The sequence below is a fragment of the Marmota marmota genome, unplaced genomic scaffold (assembly GCF_001458135.2).
Source record: "Marmota marmota marmota unplaced genomic scaffold, marMar, whole genome shotgun sequence".
NCBI lineage: Eukaryota > Metazoa > Chordata > Mammalia > Rodentia > Sciuridae > Marmota > Marmota marmota.
This window is the reverse complement of record NW_026000174.1, coordinates 62320135-62336076: the sequence shown is the minus strand read 5'-3', so window position 1 is coordinate 62336076 and position 15942 is coordinate 62320135. Positions and strand designations below refer to the sequence as shown.

The 15942-nt window shown below is 43.7% G+C and overlaps 1 protein-coding gene across 1 annotated transcript; it reads right to left on the bottom strand.

Moving 5' to 3' along the window:
• Window positions 1-6616: 6616 nt before the first annotated feature.
• Window positions 6617-8515, bottom strand: LOC107135420 (olfactory receptor 10V1-like). The gene has a single exon (XM_015477294.2). The coding sequence runs from the start codon at window positions 8501-8503 to the stop codon at window positions 7565-7567; it is 939 nt and encodes a 312-aa protein (XP_015332780.1). The 5' UTR covers window positions 8504-8515; the 3' UTR covers window positions 6617-7564.
• Window positions 8516-15942: the final 7427 nt, after the last annotated feature.

Below are 15942 nucleotides of genomic sequence, written 5' to 3'. Positions count from 1 at the left end.
TCTAAGCTGTTTTCATTGTTACTAGCTGTAGCTGTATTTTAATCATTGCTTAAAATTTTATTCTCCAAGTTTAACTGAAGTTAACAAGATACTATTTATTTATTTATTTATTTTGGCACTGGGGATTGAGCGCAGGGGACTTTATCACTGAACTGTATCCCAAGTTCTTTCAATTTTTTTCGACATTTTTATTGGTGCATTATAGTTGTACATGTTGAGGGGCTTTGTTGCTACATATTTGTACACCCACACAATATAGCAATACAATTTGTCCAGTATCACTCCCCAGCACTTTCGCCCTCTTTCCTCCCCTCCCACCTCTTGGTCTCTTTCTGCTACTGATCCCCCTTTGATTTTTAGGAGATCCACCCCAACTTTGTTTTCTTTTATCCCCTCTAGCTTCTGCACATAAGAGAAAATATAGGATCCTTAACCTTCTGAGTTTGACTTATTTTGATTAACATGATGGTCTCTAGTTCCATCCATTTTCCTGTAAATGCCATGATTTCATTTTTCTTTATGGCTAAGTAAAACTCCATTGTGCATATACACCACATTTTCTTTATTCATCCATTGATGGACACCTAGGCTGGTTCCATAGTTTGGCTATTGTGAATTGTGCAGCTGTAAACATGGGTAGGCATGTATCATTGTACTATGGGGACTTTAATTCTTCAGGGTAAATACTGAGGAGAGGTATAGCTGAGTCCTATGGTGGTTCCATACCTAGTCTTTTGAGGAGCCTCCATATTGATTTCCACAGTGGTTGTACTAATTTACAGTCCCACCAAGTGTTCCTTTTTCTCCACATCCTCTACAGCATTTATTATTTCTTGTATCCTTGATGACTGCCATTCTGAATAGGGTGAGATGAAATCTCAGTGTAGTTTTGATTTACATTTGCCTTAATTACTAATGATGCTGAACATTTTTTCATGTATTTTTTTCCATTTGTATTTCTTCTTTTGAGAAGTGTCTGTTGAATTCATTTGCCCATGTTTTAATTGGGTTATTTGATTTTTTGTTATAAAGTTTTTTGCACTCTTTATATATTCTAGACATTAATCCTCTGTCAGAGGAGTCCTTTCTATTTTTTATTTTAAGACAAGTTCTTGCTAAGTTGCTGAGGCTGACCTCAAATAGACAATCCTCCTGTCTCAGCCTCTCAAGTAGCTGCAGTTACAGGTGGGCATCAAAGAACCGAGCTAAGATAGGCATCTTAATTTATTCAAGTAAAGACTAAGTTTTGCACCTAGGCAAATCCTTATAATCCTCCAAATTTTAGCTGCCACCTGTTTGATGAAGCCTTACTCTGATACCTTACTTCTCCCACTTACCTCTAGAAAGGAAAAATCACTCCATACTTCATGCTTCATGGTGGTTTTCTGCTATCCCAATTACAGCAGTCATCACTCTCTGGGGTGTTTACTGTGCATCTCTTCTTCCACCCCTAGTAGGAGGGGTCCTGAGTGACTGGTCCAGACAGGTATTGCATCAAAGCTCCTCGTGTGATGCTGAGCACAGGGCATATCTCCAGTATTCATTGATTGTACTCCTTTATTCATTCACCAAATGTTGTTCCAAACCCAACCACATCCCTTATAAATGAAGTGATTTAGGTTTGGTTATTTGTGGGGAATTTTGTTTGGCAAGGAAAAATCACTGGGGAGAGCGTCTAGAGCCTTGCACATCCTAAGCCTGCCCTCTACCACCGAGCTGCCTCCCCAGCTCACTCCCCAGCAGTGCATAGGCAAACTGCTGATATTGATTCTGGCCAAGGATGGTCTAAAATGGACAAAATAATTTTTTCCAGCTGGGCATGGTAGCACACACCGGTAATCCCAGCTGCTTGGGGGGCTGAGGCAGGAGGATCGCAAGTTCAAAGCCAGCCTCAGCAAGGTAGGCAAACTGCTGATATTGATTCTGGCCAAGGATGGTCTAAAACAGACAAAATAAATTTTTCCAGCTGGACTTGGGATTACAGGTGGCACACACCTGTAATCCCAGCTGCTTGGGGGGCTGAGGCAGGAGGATCTTGAGTTCAAAGCCAGCCTCAGCAACCGCAAGGTGCTAAGCAGCTCAGTGAGACCCTGTCTCTAAATAAAATACAAAATAGGGCTGGGGTGTGGCTCAGTGGCAAAGTGTCCCTGAGTTCAATCCTCAGTACCAAAACTTTGATTATCCATAAACAAACTTCATGATTTATATTTCATCTGAGTAATGGATATACATTTACCTAATATGTTTATTGACTTAAATTCAGCTCACTCACTTTATATGACATGGTAATGTGTATAATTCTTGTACTAGTCATATATCTTTATCAGTCACTTTTATATAACTACAAAAAAAAATGTTGAAATGCTCATTCATCTATCGCCTAAAACTCAATTTCAGTATATTTACTTACTGAAAACTCTGGAATCTTTGTTGAAGAGAAGGCCTTCAGGGTGTGTGTATATATGTGTGTGTGTGTGTGTGTGTGTGTGTGAGAACTTGGCAGTTTGTCAGAGTCATCTTGAAAGAAAAACACAGCCCTTTTACTGAAGAAATAGTTACCAGCCATATGAGAGTCTAATTATGTGTATCCTGATCTGGAATATACTTCAGGAAAATACAGGTAGTCAGGTGTCCATGTAGAAAGACCAGAAACAATGGTTGTATTGCCCTAGAGTAGTAGTTGCAAACTGCTGGTCCACACGTTCACACATTACAAAGAAACTGTGGATGGGTTTTCAGATGGTTTGTTAGCAGACTGATGGTCATTCCCAGAGCTGTAAGATGCTACGTATAGCAGCTGATGGGCTTGAGTTGGGACTCCATTTATATGGACTCTAGAACCTTTTCACTACAGCAAGACCAAGTCTCCTCTGAGTGACACCAGTTGCAGTAACATGCAGTATTTTACTGATTTCATCCAAACAAAATGTTTTTAACCTTTCTCTTTAAGGTCTTCAGTTTTCTCCTACCACTTCCATTTCCCCTCCCTCTTTCTATCCATTTCTTTCTCTCTTCTTTTTCCCACACCCCTGATTATGATTTTTCACTGAATTTCATATGCCTCATAAGTTATAGGTGCTAGGTAAATATCATTTTGTTAGAGTCTGTAAACAAGTCTGGATGGTGCCTGGCAAAATGCCAGAGGGAGTGGTTTGTGAAGTAACACCAGCGAGCCATTAAGTGTGGAGATTTCTTATTGGTTGACTGCTGTATCTAGTTTATGCTAATTAAGATAAGTTGTGTGGAATGGATAAATACCTCTGTTGTCCTACAATAAAAGGCTCCCACTCCTGCTGTATCAACGTACACAAGTTGTTCGTAACCCCCCTGGTTATTTTGCTGCAGCCGGACTGCGACATCATTTTTTATAGCTTCAGGAAGAAAAATCTACTGACTCTTTAGCAGGTGGCACCAACCTACAGTCATCTTCTGGTCCATCTTCTAGAACCAGGTTCTAATGAGTTTGCAAGAGAAAGTGATGGTGCCCAAGGAGAACGTGAGGATGTTTCTAGAACAATGCACCATTGTTCTCCCAGGATGCTATCTCCACATTGTCCACTGGCTCACTGTATGCTTCTGACTGACCCCAGCATTTCAACCTGGTTCTCCCAAGTTCGTCTGCAGACCACATTGTGCACAGTAGGCATGTATGTGCTGAGTCCCTGTGGCCTGGGCAGGATCAGCCTGTCTTGGTGTTGACAGATGAAGCCTTAACCAAAACCCACTTCTCTCTTCTCTAGGAACAGTAAACAGAGAGATGCTGCAGTAAATGTTGTGCGTCCACAAAGATCCTTGTTTTCCTTGCTAAGAGGATAGATCAGAGTAGTGAGTGCAGAATTTCATTACAAAAAAAAAAAAAAACATGAGGGCTGGGAGAATCACTTAGTGGTAAAGTGTGTATTTAACATGCAGGACACTCTAGGTTCAATCCCTGCCATGAAAAAGAAAATCAGCAAATCATTACATTTTTACTATCTTTCTTTGAACCCTTAAATATATATGAAAGGATTTCTGTTCAGGAAGGGGAAGAAGACCAGAATCTAAAGGGCTGCATTTTCAAATGGCTTACATGTTGACTGTTACAGTCTGGTTTCTATAACAACAGATTCATTTCATTTGGAAACAAAAGTTTTATCCTATCTATAGATGATCCCCACTTAACCATGGCTCCACTTACAATTTTATGATTGCATGAGGAATGCTAGAGCTCCATGCATCTGGGAGACACCCTACTTCTAGTTTTGAATTTTGATCTTTTCTGGGGCCACTGATGTGCAATACAGCACTCTCTGAGAAAGATGGGCAGCAGCAGCAAGCCTCAGCTCTGAGCTAGCCACATGACCCAGAGGGTAACCCACCGCAGCTCTACAATGTACTGTTGCTAATAGATGCTGTTTTGTACGTTAGGTGTATTTCAGCATTTTCAACTGTGATATTTTCAACTTCAATGGGTTTATTGTGATGCAAACACGTTTTAAGTTGAGGAGCATCTATAGTACCATTTCTCTAAATCTTCTCTGTTTAGTTCCTTTGCTCATAAATAAATAGGTTATTTTGGGGTTTGGGTGTTATGTTTTTTTGTTTTATATATATATATATATATATATATATATATATATATATATATATATATATATATNTATATATATATATATATATATCTCTATCTCCTAGGTCATAATGCTCTGTAAGAAGAGTAACTTGCAAGGATATTCCCCATTCTGTAGGTTTTCTTTTCAAATTCTTAATTGTTCCCTTCACTGGTACCATATTTTTTATACTTTAACAGATAAAGAATTAGAGACCCAGGGAGAGAATTTCCTATTTCTGTGTCCTTCCAGTTCTCTTCTGCAGAATGCCCTTCCCTCTCCTCTGTGCAAGTCCAGAGGCTTGGAGACCTGTGACGGCACTGATCAGATACAACCTCCCACCATCAAAATCACCTCAATGCCCTGTCTCTCCTCTGTGGCATCACAAAATTTATTATTGGTAATTGAGCGCTGAGTCCACAAACTCCTCCCGACCTCTAATTCCTTTAAACAGGGTTGCTACTGGCTTATGTCCCCACTTCCTGCTCCACTCATCCCACCTGGGTACATGGTACATAATACAGAGTGGAGTCCAATAAATACATGATTGCTGCTTTGCCAAACCTTGCTGAAAGAATAGATCACTAAATACCAGTAGGTGGAAGAATGAATGATCTTGCCCCACCTTAGGAAATGTTGTTAAGCCGTCCATGTTGGGAGGCAAATAAGACTCAAACAGCAAGCATCGTTCTATTCAGGCCACACAGAGCCATGGTAGGGACTCCTTTCCCTGCCTCGCACTTTAGTCAGTGTCATCCCAGAATTAACTCTGGCAGACCTGAATCCAGACCAAACCACACGCTCCTTCTGCTACCCACAGAGGCTCCATTACCAAAGCAACATTGCCATGTCAGGCACACTCATCAGGAGAAAGGATAGGCCCATGAGATGTATTATGAGACAGAGAAAGAAGAATGAGGAGAAGGAAAAAGGAAGGAGAAGGAGGAGGAGAAGCACACAGGCAGAGAATTTGAGAAGCAGAGTGATAGTCAGAGATGAACATGGACACACATTATTTCCAGAGTAAAGATCAAAAATCAGAATCTATAAATCTGTTAAACTCTAGTGCGTCCCCTAGAACATCTTTCTGAAAGATAAATTAAGATTCAAGATTAATAATTGATGGGAGTTCATAACCCACTTGAATCAAAGTGTGAAATATGATATATCAAGAAATTTGTAATGTTTTGAACAACCAACAATAAAAAATTTAAAAAAAAAATAAATTAGGCACAGTAAGAGATTAATGGCAATACCTAACAATAAAATAGAATAATTATAACAACATGCTATAATAAAACTTATTTAAAATGTAAAAAAAAAGATTAATAATTGAAAAACAAACTCAGTATTCATAAGAGGATTGTGGAAATGTTCCGAGATTGATTTATTGATTTACATATTATTCCTGGTTTTGCTCTGTTCAACAGTATGATGTTTCCACTGTCTTTCCTACCCCCATTCCCTCTCCCTTTATCTCCCACCCCTTAACCCTATCTAGTGTTAATCTAAACCTCCAATACCCGCCCCCCAATCCCATCATGAATCACCATCCTTATATCAGGAAAAAACATTCAGCATTTGGTTTTTTTGGGATTGGCTAACTTTACTTAGCATTATATTCTCCAACTCCATCAATTTACCTGCAAATGCCATGATTTTATTCTCTTTTATTGCTGAGTAATATTCCATTGTGTATATGTAACACAGTTTCTTTATCCATTCATCTACTGAAGGGCATCTAGGTTGGTTCCACAGTTTAGCTATTGTGAATTGTGCTGCTATAAAATATTGATATAGGTGTGTCCCTGTAGTATGCTGTTTTAGAGTGAGGAGAGAGACAGCTGGGTCAAATGGTGGTTCCATTCCCAATTTTCCAAGAAACCTCCATATTGCTTTCCATATTGGCTGCACCAATTTGCAAGTACATGTATGAAGACACGAATGGTGTAACTCTACTTGGTATACAATCAGAGATATTAAATAAAAAAGTGCACTATATGTGTACTATGAATATTAATGCATTCTGTGGTCATATATAACAAATTAGAGTAAATAAAAATAAATAAATTTTCAAAAAGTGTGTGTTTGAGATTGCTGAGAACCTGAGTACCACAACAGGAGATAAGTCCAAGAAAGGACAAGATTTTATATGGGGTGGTAATAACCACATTCACTGCAATCTCTCCCTTTAAAAGTCATGAAGTATTTTCACTGAATGTATCTGGGGATTCTCCTAACATAGCTACATACCGGGAGGTTATTAGTCCTCATTCTGGAGATGAAGAAACTGAAGGCGACAAAAAAAAAAAATGATATTTCAAAGTACTGCAATCAGGAAGCCTAACAGTATGAAACCATTGCCCCGTCAGCCCCCATCTCCTCCTCTTGCAGTTGACTTGTGGTCTTCTGCGGGAAGCCATGGTGAACTGTGCATGAACTAAAGCTATGTTGAAGCCATTAGGCAGGAAAGCCTGGTATCAGGAACTCCCAGTAGGAATCCTGCTGGTTTGAGAATTCCTGGTTCATGTAGCATCCTGCCTAGCTCCAGCTCAAATTCTTGCATAGCCCAGGAGATGGGAGTGCCCCCATGGAGCCTCCCAGAGATGGGTGTGGCTTGCCAAATGCCAATCAACCTTTTTACAGCAAGACCCCTGCCTGCGGGAAAACAATCACCTAGCCAAGACTCCTCCCCCTGAAACCTTCTCCCTGCCTTTGATGTACTCCCCCTTAAGTAATCAGAACCTTTTTTTAGTTGTTCAGTTCCATCTCCCATCAGGACTGGAGGACCCATCAGGCACTCCTCTTTGAATCTAATTTCTGGCTCTGTCTTTATTTCTTACTAACTATTTCAGATTTTTTATTTCCCAGGCAGCTCCTGCCTCCTCAGCAGGAATCTACCCTGTGGGGGTGCTGGTCACCTGTCAATCTTCCCTGGGAGGTGTTGTGGAGGAACAGTCAGAGTGCTCGCTGTGCTAGAGCACAAGGAACCTCATCATTGCTCTCTTCAAAGCCTCCTTAAGCTCCCTGCTCCTCATGCTGTAGATCAAGGGGTTCAGCACAGGGGTGACAAATGTGTAAACCACAGACACCACCTGGCCCCTGTCTGGAGAGTACCTGGAGCTGGGGCACAGGTAGATGACACTTGTGCACCCATACTGCAGGAGGACCACAGTCAGGTGGGAGGAGCAGGTGGAGAAGGCCTTGTGCCTCCCCTCTGCAGAGCGCATCTTCAGGATGGCAGCCACAATGAAGACATAGGACAGGGTGATGAGCAGGGAGGGGATGGTGAGCACAATGACACTGACCGCAAACAGGGTGACCTCGTGGATGTGGGTGTCGGCACAGGCCAGCCTCATGACAGGGAGGACGTCACAGTAGAACAGGCTGATCTCCTTGCTGCTGCAGAAGGGCAGCCGGAAGATGAGCACAGTCAGCTGCAGGGCCAAGGCGAACCCCAGCACGAGGGACCCCACGGCCAGCTGCACACACACGCGCCAGCTCATGATGAGGGTGTAGCGCAGAGGGTGACAGATGGCCACAAACCGGTCGTAGGCCATGACGGCCAGCAGAATGCAGTCCACGCTGCCCAGGAAGATGAAGAAGAACATCTGGGTGCCGCAGCCTGGCAGGGAGATGAGGGTGCTCTCTGTGGACAGGACGCTGGCCAGGGTCAGAGGGACGATGGTGGAGGAGTAGAAGACCTCCAGAGCTGCCAGGTTTGCCAGGAAGAAGTACATGGGGGTGTGGAGACAGCGGTTCATCCAGATGGTGAGGAAAATGGAGAGGTTGCCAGTGATGCTGACCAGGTACATCCCGAGAAAGGTCACGAAAATCAGCACCTGCACCTCAGGGAGTCGGGAGAAGGGGCGGAAGTGGAAGTGGATCATCCCAGTTTGGTTTGCTTCCTCCATGTGTCCTCTGCATTGGGCCTGCTGATAGCCCAGGCGCTGCCCCTGAGGACAGATCAATGTCAATCAGATGCTTCTTCATCTATAAAGACAGGACAGTATCATTCTCAAGAGCCTCAGGAGACTAAATGTGGCGGCTCCCTAGTAAGCTCTCATGAATGCTAGTAATCCTGAAAACCACTCTTCTTCCACCTCTTCCAGATCACCTTGATGCTTCCAGCTTCCCCAAAGAACTCTCCTTTGGGCTCTATTCTCTCTCATCTAACAAAGATGTCTGATGCTTCTTTTCCACTAGTCTTCCACCAATGCTCGCCATTTTCACGTCCTTCTGTGAGCCCTAACACCTACTGTAATGTCCCCTGTCTCTAATCCTAACTGATCGTGACTGAAAAAGACCACAAAACTCTGTCCCCTGGTGCCACAGCAGAGATTGGCATTCTCAACCCCAGCACCCTCCCCAAGCCCCCGAGTCAGCCCCTCTTTCCAGTCCTCACCAAGGCTAGTCCCTCACCTCGTTGCCCTTCTCTTCTACCCGCCCCCTTCCCTCATGCTCCGGCTCCAACTTCACACACACACAAAGAAGGAACAGAAGCCCCCGAGGCAGCTCTCCTTCATGCTCACCAGCTCTGGGCCTGCAGCGGTGTCTGCCGACCCGGCTGCCCATCACACACTCCCACCTGCCTCAGTGGGAGCGTCCCTCCTCCTTGGCATAAATACTGGCCTCCTGCTGGGCCCTCTGGGGTCTTGCTCCACAGATCCACTGCTCAAGCTCCAACACCTACCTCTGCCCCCCCACTCTAGAGCGCCCTCAGCTCCCCCAGTATAAAGAAACTGCCCTCAGGGTTATGTCACCCTCCTGGCTCCTCCCAGAATGGACATCTGCTGTCCTTCCTTCATCATGGGCCGTGAGCTTCCACCTCACCCCTCCAGCTCCCTAGATCACTTTAATGAAGACCACCAAGGACTTCCAAGTTCCTGAATCCAATAATCTGTTGCATATATACCTAGTGGCGCTCCCTTTTCCTGAAAATTCCTCAGTCCTTGGCTCTGAGATGCTATTCTACCCTCTAGACACCCTATTCCCCAAATTTGGAGAGGTTGCTGTTCCTGTTGGTGATTCACCAAAGGAAGGTTTTGCTGGTTATGTACCACTCATCCCCGGATCCATTCTCTGCCCAGCTCTGCCCCTTGAAAGGCTGGTCCCCATGCATTACGTCATCAGGGCTCCTTCACTCTCTGGCTTCTGGTAGGACAGAAACAGGCAGAAGAATGAAGAACAGTATGAAGACAGGCAAGGTATTTATCCCATGCATTCCATGCCACCTCCTCCTCCCTCTTCCCTATTGGTTCTACGATAGCAGTTCTGGGTGGGTGGCCTGACCCCCATAGCACCAGGTACAGCTGGGCTCAGTTCCCTCACAGTGTCACTTCCACCATTGCTAGCCCTGAGTGCCTCATCACCCCTTATATATTCCAGGAATTCTGCCCTTACCCCCGTAAATGGTCCCAAACTGATGCCTGTCCACAACTTGTTACATACAGTTGGTTTTAACAATAGTTATTTAATGCTTAAAGGGAAAAAAAATATTGTGTTTTAATTCATTCTAGAGTCTCTTGTGTATAGTGGTTTACACCTATATCCCAGAAGCTGAGGCCAGAGGATCACAAGTTCAAGACCAGCCTGGGCAACAAAGAGAGACTATCTCAAACTAAAAAATAAAAAGAGCACTAGGCAGGGTCGTGCATGCCTGTAATCCCAACACCCCAGGAGGCTGATGCAGGAGGATCAAAGCCAGCCTCAGCAAAAGCAAGGCTTTGGGGCTGGGGATGTGGCTCAAGTGGTAGCGTGCTCGCCTGGCATGTGTGCGGCCCAGGTTCGATCCTCAGCACCACATACAAACAAAGATGTTGTGTCCGCCGAAAACTAAAAAATAAATATTAAAAAACTCAAAAAAAAAAAAAAAGCAAGGCTTTGCTAAGCAATTCAGTGAGACCTTTTCTCTAAATAAAATACAAAATAGGGGTGGGGATGTGGCTCAATGGCCAAGTGCCCCTGGGTTCAGTGCTGGTACCCCCAAAAATAAAATAAGATAAAACAAAAAGGGCTGTGCATGTAGCTCAGTGATAATATCCCTGTGTTCATTCCCCAATTCCAAAAAGATAAAATCTCTTATTTTTTTTCTTTGCACCACTTATGATCAATAGAAATGCATTTCTAAGCAAGTTTTTATGGGATCTAAAACAATTAGACTCACACACACACACTCACTCACACACAAAAACAAACATACAGACAAGCACACACCATATCCCCTGGAGAAAACTAACCTGACACTTATCCTTGTTCTAAAGAGTAAACACTTGTGTTAAACAGTTCAGAGTGTTATTTTAAAATAGCATAGACTGAGTGGCTTAGACAAGACTTTCATTGCTCACAGTTCTGGAGGCTGGTAACTCCAAGTTCAGGGTGCTACAAAACTGGCTCTTAGTGAGGGCCCTCATCCTGGACAGCAGATGCTGCCTTCTCACTGTATGCTCTTATGGCAGTGAGAGGAAGCTGTAGTGTCTCTTCCCCTTCTATGAGGACACTAAACCCTTCAAGGGACATGCATGCTGAATCCCCTGAAACTGATTACTCCCCACATGCCCCACTTCCTAAGACCATCACAACGGGAGCTACAGTTTTAACGTGAGTTTGAGCAGGAGAGACCGCAACATACCTCACATGACATGAAAGGTGGAAAAATGTTACTTGGCACTTAGCACCCTGCAGTGACCAGATCATCCCCAAAAGACTGAATTTTGCTCTACTCCTGTCTGAAGATACGCCGTGACCTTTGTACACATAATGATCCCTTAACCTCTTTGTTGCTTCTTCTCACACAGAATAAGTCATGCTTGGTATTCCTGCTGATGGCAGCTTTTCCTCTAAATACTAGCTCTCAATGCCCAGTTTGCAAGTAAAATGTTTATTTTTCTTTTTTTCCGAAGTGCTTCTAACTCTGTGCTCTCATCTGACGATGCAGTGTTTTGGCACAGCTTTACCTGGGCAAGTGGGATAGACTATCGGCTCCTTCATGGCTGGTCAATTTCCATATGGAAGTTTGTAAGAGTATGTTGTTCCTGAAGAGGTGAAATTGCATTCCTGCGAGCAATGGCAGGAGCACATTCCCCCTCCCCCTCCTCTCTCTCCCTCTCTATCTCTATCTCTATCTCTCTCTCTCTATCTCTATCTCTATCTCTTACTGTCTCTGTCTCCAGGGTAAGTAAAGAAGCCCAGCAGACCCTTTACCCCAAACATTTGACTTCCATGAGTTCAACATGAAGGGGGAAGTCGGGGACTAGAAAGAGAATCGTTATCTCTAACACAGTGCTGTGTTCACCTCTGGGCTCACTTCTTTGTAATTGTCCCCTCCATGGTCTCCAAGCTCCATGGGGTAGCCACCGACTCCACTTCACCCTCACTAATACCCAGGACCCACATCAGTGCCCGGCACTTGATAATTATGCTCTGACGCAAACACTGAGGTTTTATTGAGATTAGTAGTACTGGTGACTCACATCAGTAAGTTCAAAATAGAAAAGGTCATCTTTATTTTCTACCTCTGAAACTATTAGAGCATACCCTTTCTGAGGAGAGAATTGGCAACTTTCAAGAAGAGTTTTTAAATGTTCCATGATTAAACCAACGCTCCACATTAAAAGTTGTCCCAACAAAACAGACCAGAACATGGACCCAAATGCATTAAGATGCGTCCAAGATGGTTTAACAGTTTTTACGGTGAGTTAAAGTTCAAGGCAATGGTGGGGTATTCATATGATCAGCTCCTACATTCCCATTAAAATTGTTCCACTTAAGAGGTTTAATGAAGTAAGTGCTGATAACGTAATGCTGACTCAGGAAACAAAGTGGCACATAGGGTGTCGGCAATGAGGTCATCCCCCCAAAAGGAAACCAACCCTCCACGCTTAGCATTTTAGAGAGAATTAGGAGATTGATATTTTCTTTATACTTTTCCTCTATTGTTCAAATTTTCTGTAAAGAACATTTGTTTATTTTTTTAAGTCATAAAAATGTTATTGACATTTTAAACTCCCATTTGAGCAAGGGACACAAACGTCCCAGTAATTGCAGAACCATTAATTGTCAGAACCAGAATTAACATGGAGATATGGCCACACAACCTGGATGATGATGAGAAAATGATGCCATCCAAGCTGCTGCTTATAATGTCCCTCCCTCCCCCCTCCCTTCCTTCTTTCCCTCTCTCTTTTTTCTTTAGCCTTACCTCTTCTTTAAATGAACTTTTTTGAGGTTTGATTCACCACTCCAGCCTTTTGAGATCTTGCGAAGAATTCTAATTCATCACTCTAAAATGTCAGTGTCTGTCCATGGTCATCTGTAAATACAATGAACCTGTGTCTCAAAGCTCACTGTGCATATTGGACTATTGCCCCAGGAAGCCACATTCCTTACACATACTTCTCTAGAGAGTCAACCAGATTTTCTTTAGAACATCGACAAGTTTTCAAGTATGTTTCAAATTTAAAAAAAAAAAATTCTGTGTAGAATATGTCTGAAATGCTTGAAAACCTCAGTGAATTCCATTTGTTTAAACCAGTGCATTGTTTACAGAAGGAATGTGATCCTGAGTTCTTAACACACTGCCACCAACTTCAGCCCCCACACATATACGTTCCTGTTTCTGAATGGAGACATGGATATCATCCTTCTTGACCATGAATGCTACATGTTTCCCTTTATGCCTTAGCTGCTAGGAAGCCCAACAGTAAGCTTGATACTTAATTAATGAATAATCCTCAGCCTCAATTTAAAAATTAAATAGATGTCACCATTTGTATTTAATTTGTCCATTTTATTCTATGCAGTTGATTTGGCTCTTAGGGTTTTATTATAAGGTATTGTACTTCTTCTTGCCATTTTGGTCTTCATCCAAGGCATTGATGAGTGAGTGAGAACTCTCCCCACTGTCCACTCTCAAGCATGCTCCTCCTCTGAGTTCTTCTCAGTGGGATAAAGTGCCAATGCTGAGAGCTTCTGATGCAGCCAGCGGTCCCTTCCCTGTGCACCTAGGCTGCCTCTGCTGCTGTGCAATCGCTTGCTACTTCAAGATTGGGTGGGTCAGCTCCAGGTCTCTTCTTACCCAGGAAATGGCAGGCCTCAGGAAGGTGACATCCTCTGATAGGTCACTTTTGTGGTTCCGGATTACCTCCAAAGACTTGGTCAACATCTGTGCAGGGACCCCTTCCCAACCCAGAAAGTGCTGGGGTGTCTAACTTAGAAACTGATTATCTTACAGGATATTTGCTGGGTGTCCTAACCCCTGCAAGAGATGGTATACACCCCTTTCTCACTACCCACAGGCAACCTAGAAAACTGGTCACCTTTCCAGGGAGAGACAGAGCTGTCCTCATCCTCAGCAGGGGGAACGTCTGCTAGTGTGAGTATCATTGGCATAAGTAGTGACACCTCACTGGCTCCAGAGCTAACCTGCTGCCCCACTCCCTGTGGGACTCAGTGCCAGAAGCCCCTCCCAGGATCAGGAATCCCCAGGTGGTAGCATCCCAGGCCATGCCCCAGGCTCCAGAGCACACAGCACTCCATGGGCAGGTCTTCCTCATGCCTTTCCTCCCTCCTGCCCACAGGGGCTGCAGCCACATCTTACCTGAGACTGAGCAAAGCCCGAGCTGTGACCATCGTCTTACCACCTAGGGAACCCTGGAGCTGACTCTCTGAGAAACCCCCTTCCCTGGGAACAGCACACATTTAGGCACAGTCACCCCTTCCCTGCGGCCTCTGCACAAGGGAAGAGGGCCAGACCTGGGGACCTGCAGGCTGGGAACTCTGGGCCTCACCCTGCATCTCCTTGCTGTGAATTCCCTGCCCACTCCGACTCCACCAAGCCCCAGGAGGCTGACTTGGCTTTCAACTGGACCATCCCCAGTAGGACTTTGAACACAAACAGGAATTGTTTGGGGACGTGATAGTCTAAGCTGTTTTAATTGCTACTAGCCTTAGCTGTACTTTAATCATTGCTCACATTTTTATTTTCTAAATTTAAGGTCATTTGGCAAGATAGTAACAGTTGTTTGTGAATGAATATTGACAGCACTTTATTTATTCCAACACACGTGTGTGTGGGTGTGTGTGTGGGGGGGGTGTGCTTTCTCTTCTTTAAGTCCTTCACTTTTTCTCTCCCAGGAATGCTATCTCTCTCCCCCTCCCATTTATTTTGTTTTTCTTTCCTAGTTCTCATACCACTAAGTATGGTTTTACATTTGTTGAACTTAATTGCCTCATACCTTCTTTTTTTAATTAATTTTTTTATTTGTCCTAATTTGTTCTACATGACAGCAGAATGTATTTCAGTTCACAGTACACAAACGGAGCACAACTTTTCATGTCTCTAGCTGTACACAAAGTACACACCATTCCTATCTGCATACATGTACCTAGGGTAACGATGTCCATCTCATTCCACTATCTTTCCTACCCCCATAACCCCCTCCCATACCCTCCCTCCCATTTGCCCTATCCAAAGTTCCTCCATTCTTCCCATGCTCCTCCCCCACCCTCATTATGGATATGAATTATGGATAAGCATCCACTTATCAGAGGGAACATTCGGTCTTTGGTTTTTTCAGACTGGCTAACTTCACTTAGCATTATCTTCTCCACCTCCATCCACTTACTGCAAATGTCATGATTTTATTCTCTTTTATTGCTGAGTAATATTCCATTGTGTATATGTAACAGAGTTTCTTTATCCATTCATCCATTAAGTGCAGCTAGGTTGTTTACCTCATACCTTATTGATGCTGAGTAAATATTCATTTTTAAAAGCTTTGGGGAGAAAAATCTGCTGACTCCCTAGCAGGTAGTAGCAGCCTATAGCTATCTTTTGGTGGATCTTCTAGAATCAGACTCCAAAGGATTCGCAAGAGACAGTGACAGTGTCCTAGGAGGCCATGAGGCTCTTCCTATAACCAATGCATCCTTCTCCCCCAGGATGCAGTCTCCACATTGCCCACTGGTTCACTGTGTGCTTCTGGCCAATCTCAGTATTTCAATCTGGTTCTCTCAAATGCAAACTGCAAACCACGCTTGGCACAGTGGGCAGAGTAGACAGGTGCATGCTGTATCTCTATGACCCAGGGAGGCCGGCCAATGTTTCTGTTGCTCCTTGAGGCCTTGAGCACCTACCTACCTCTGTAGGCTGAGATGCTCCATAGAATGCCATGTTCCCCAAAGCTCTTTGGTCCCCTTCCTAAAAGCAAAAATCAGGAATAATGAGCCCTGAATTTCACTACAAAAATGATTACATCATTGGAATTTTGCTATGTTTTTTGCATGTGTTTTTAGTTTCTAGGTCAAAGTTAGCTGGGACACAACTCATCTGACAGATCATTCAACCTAGTGC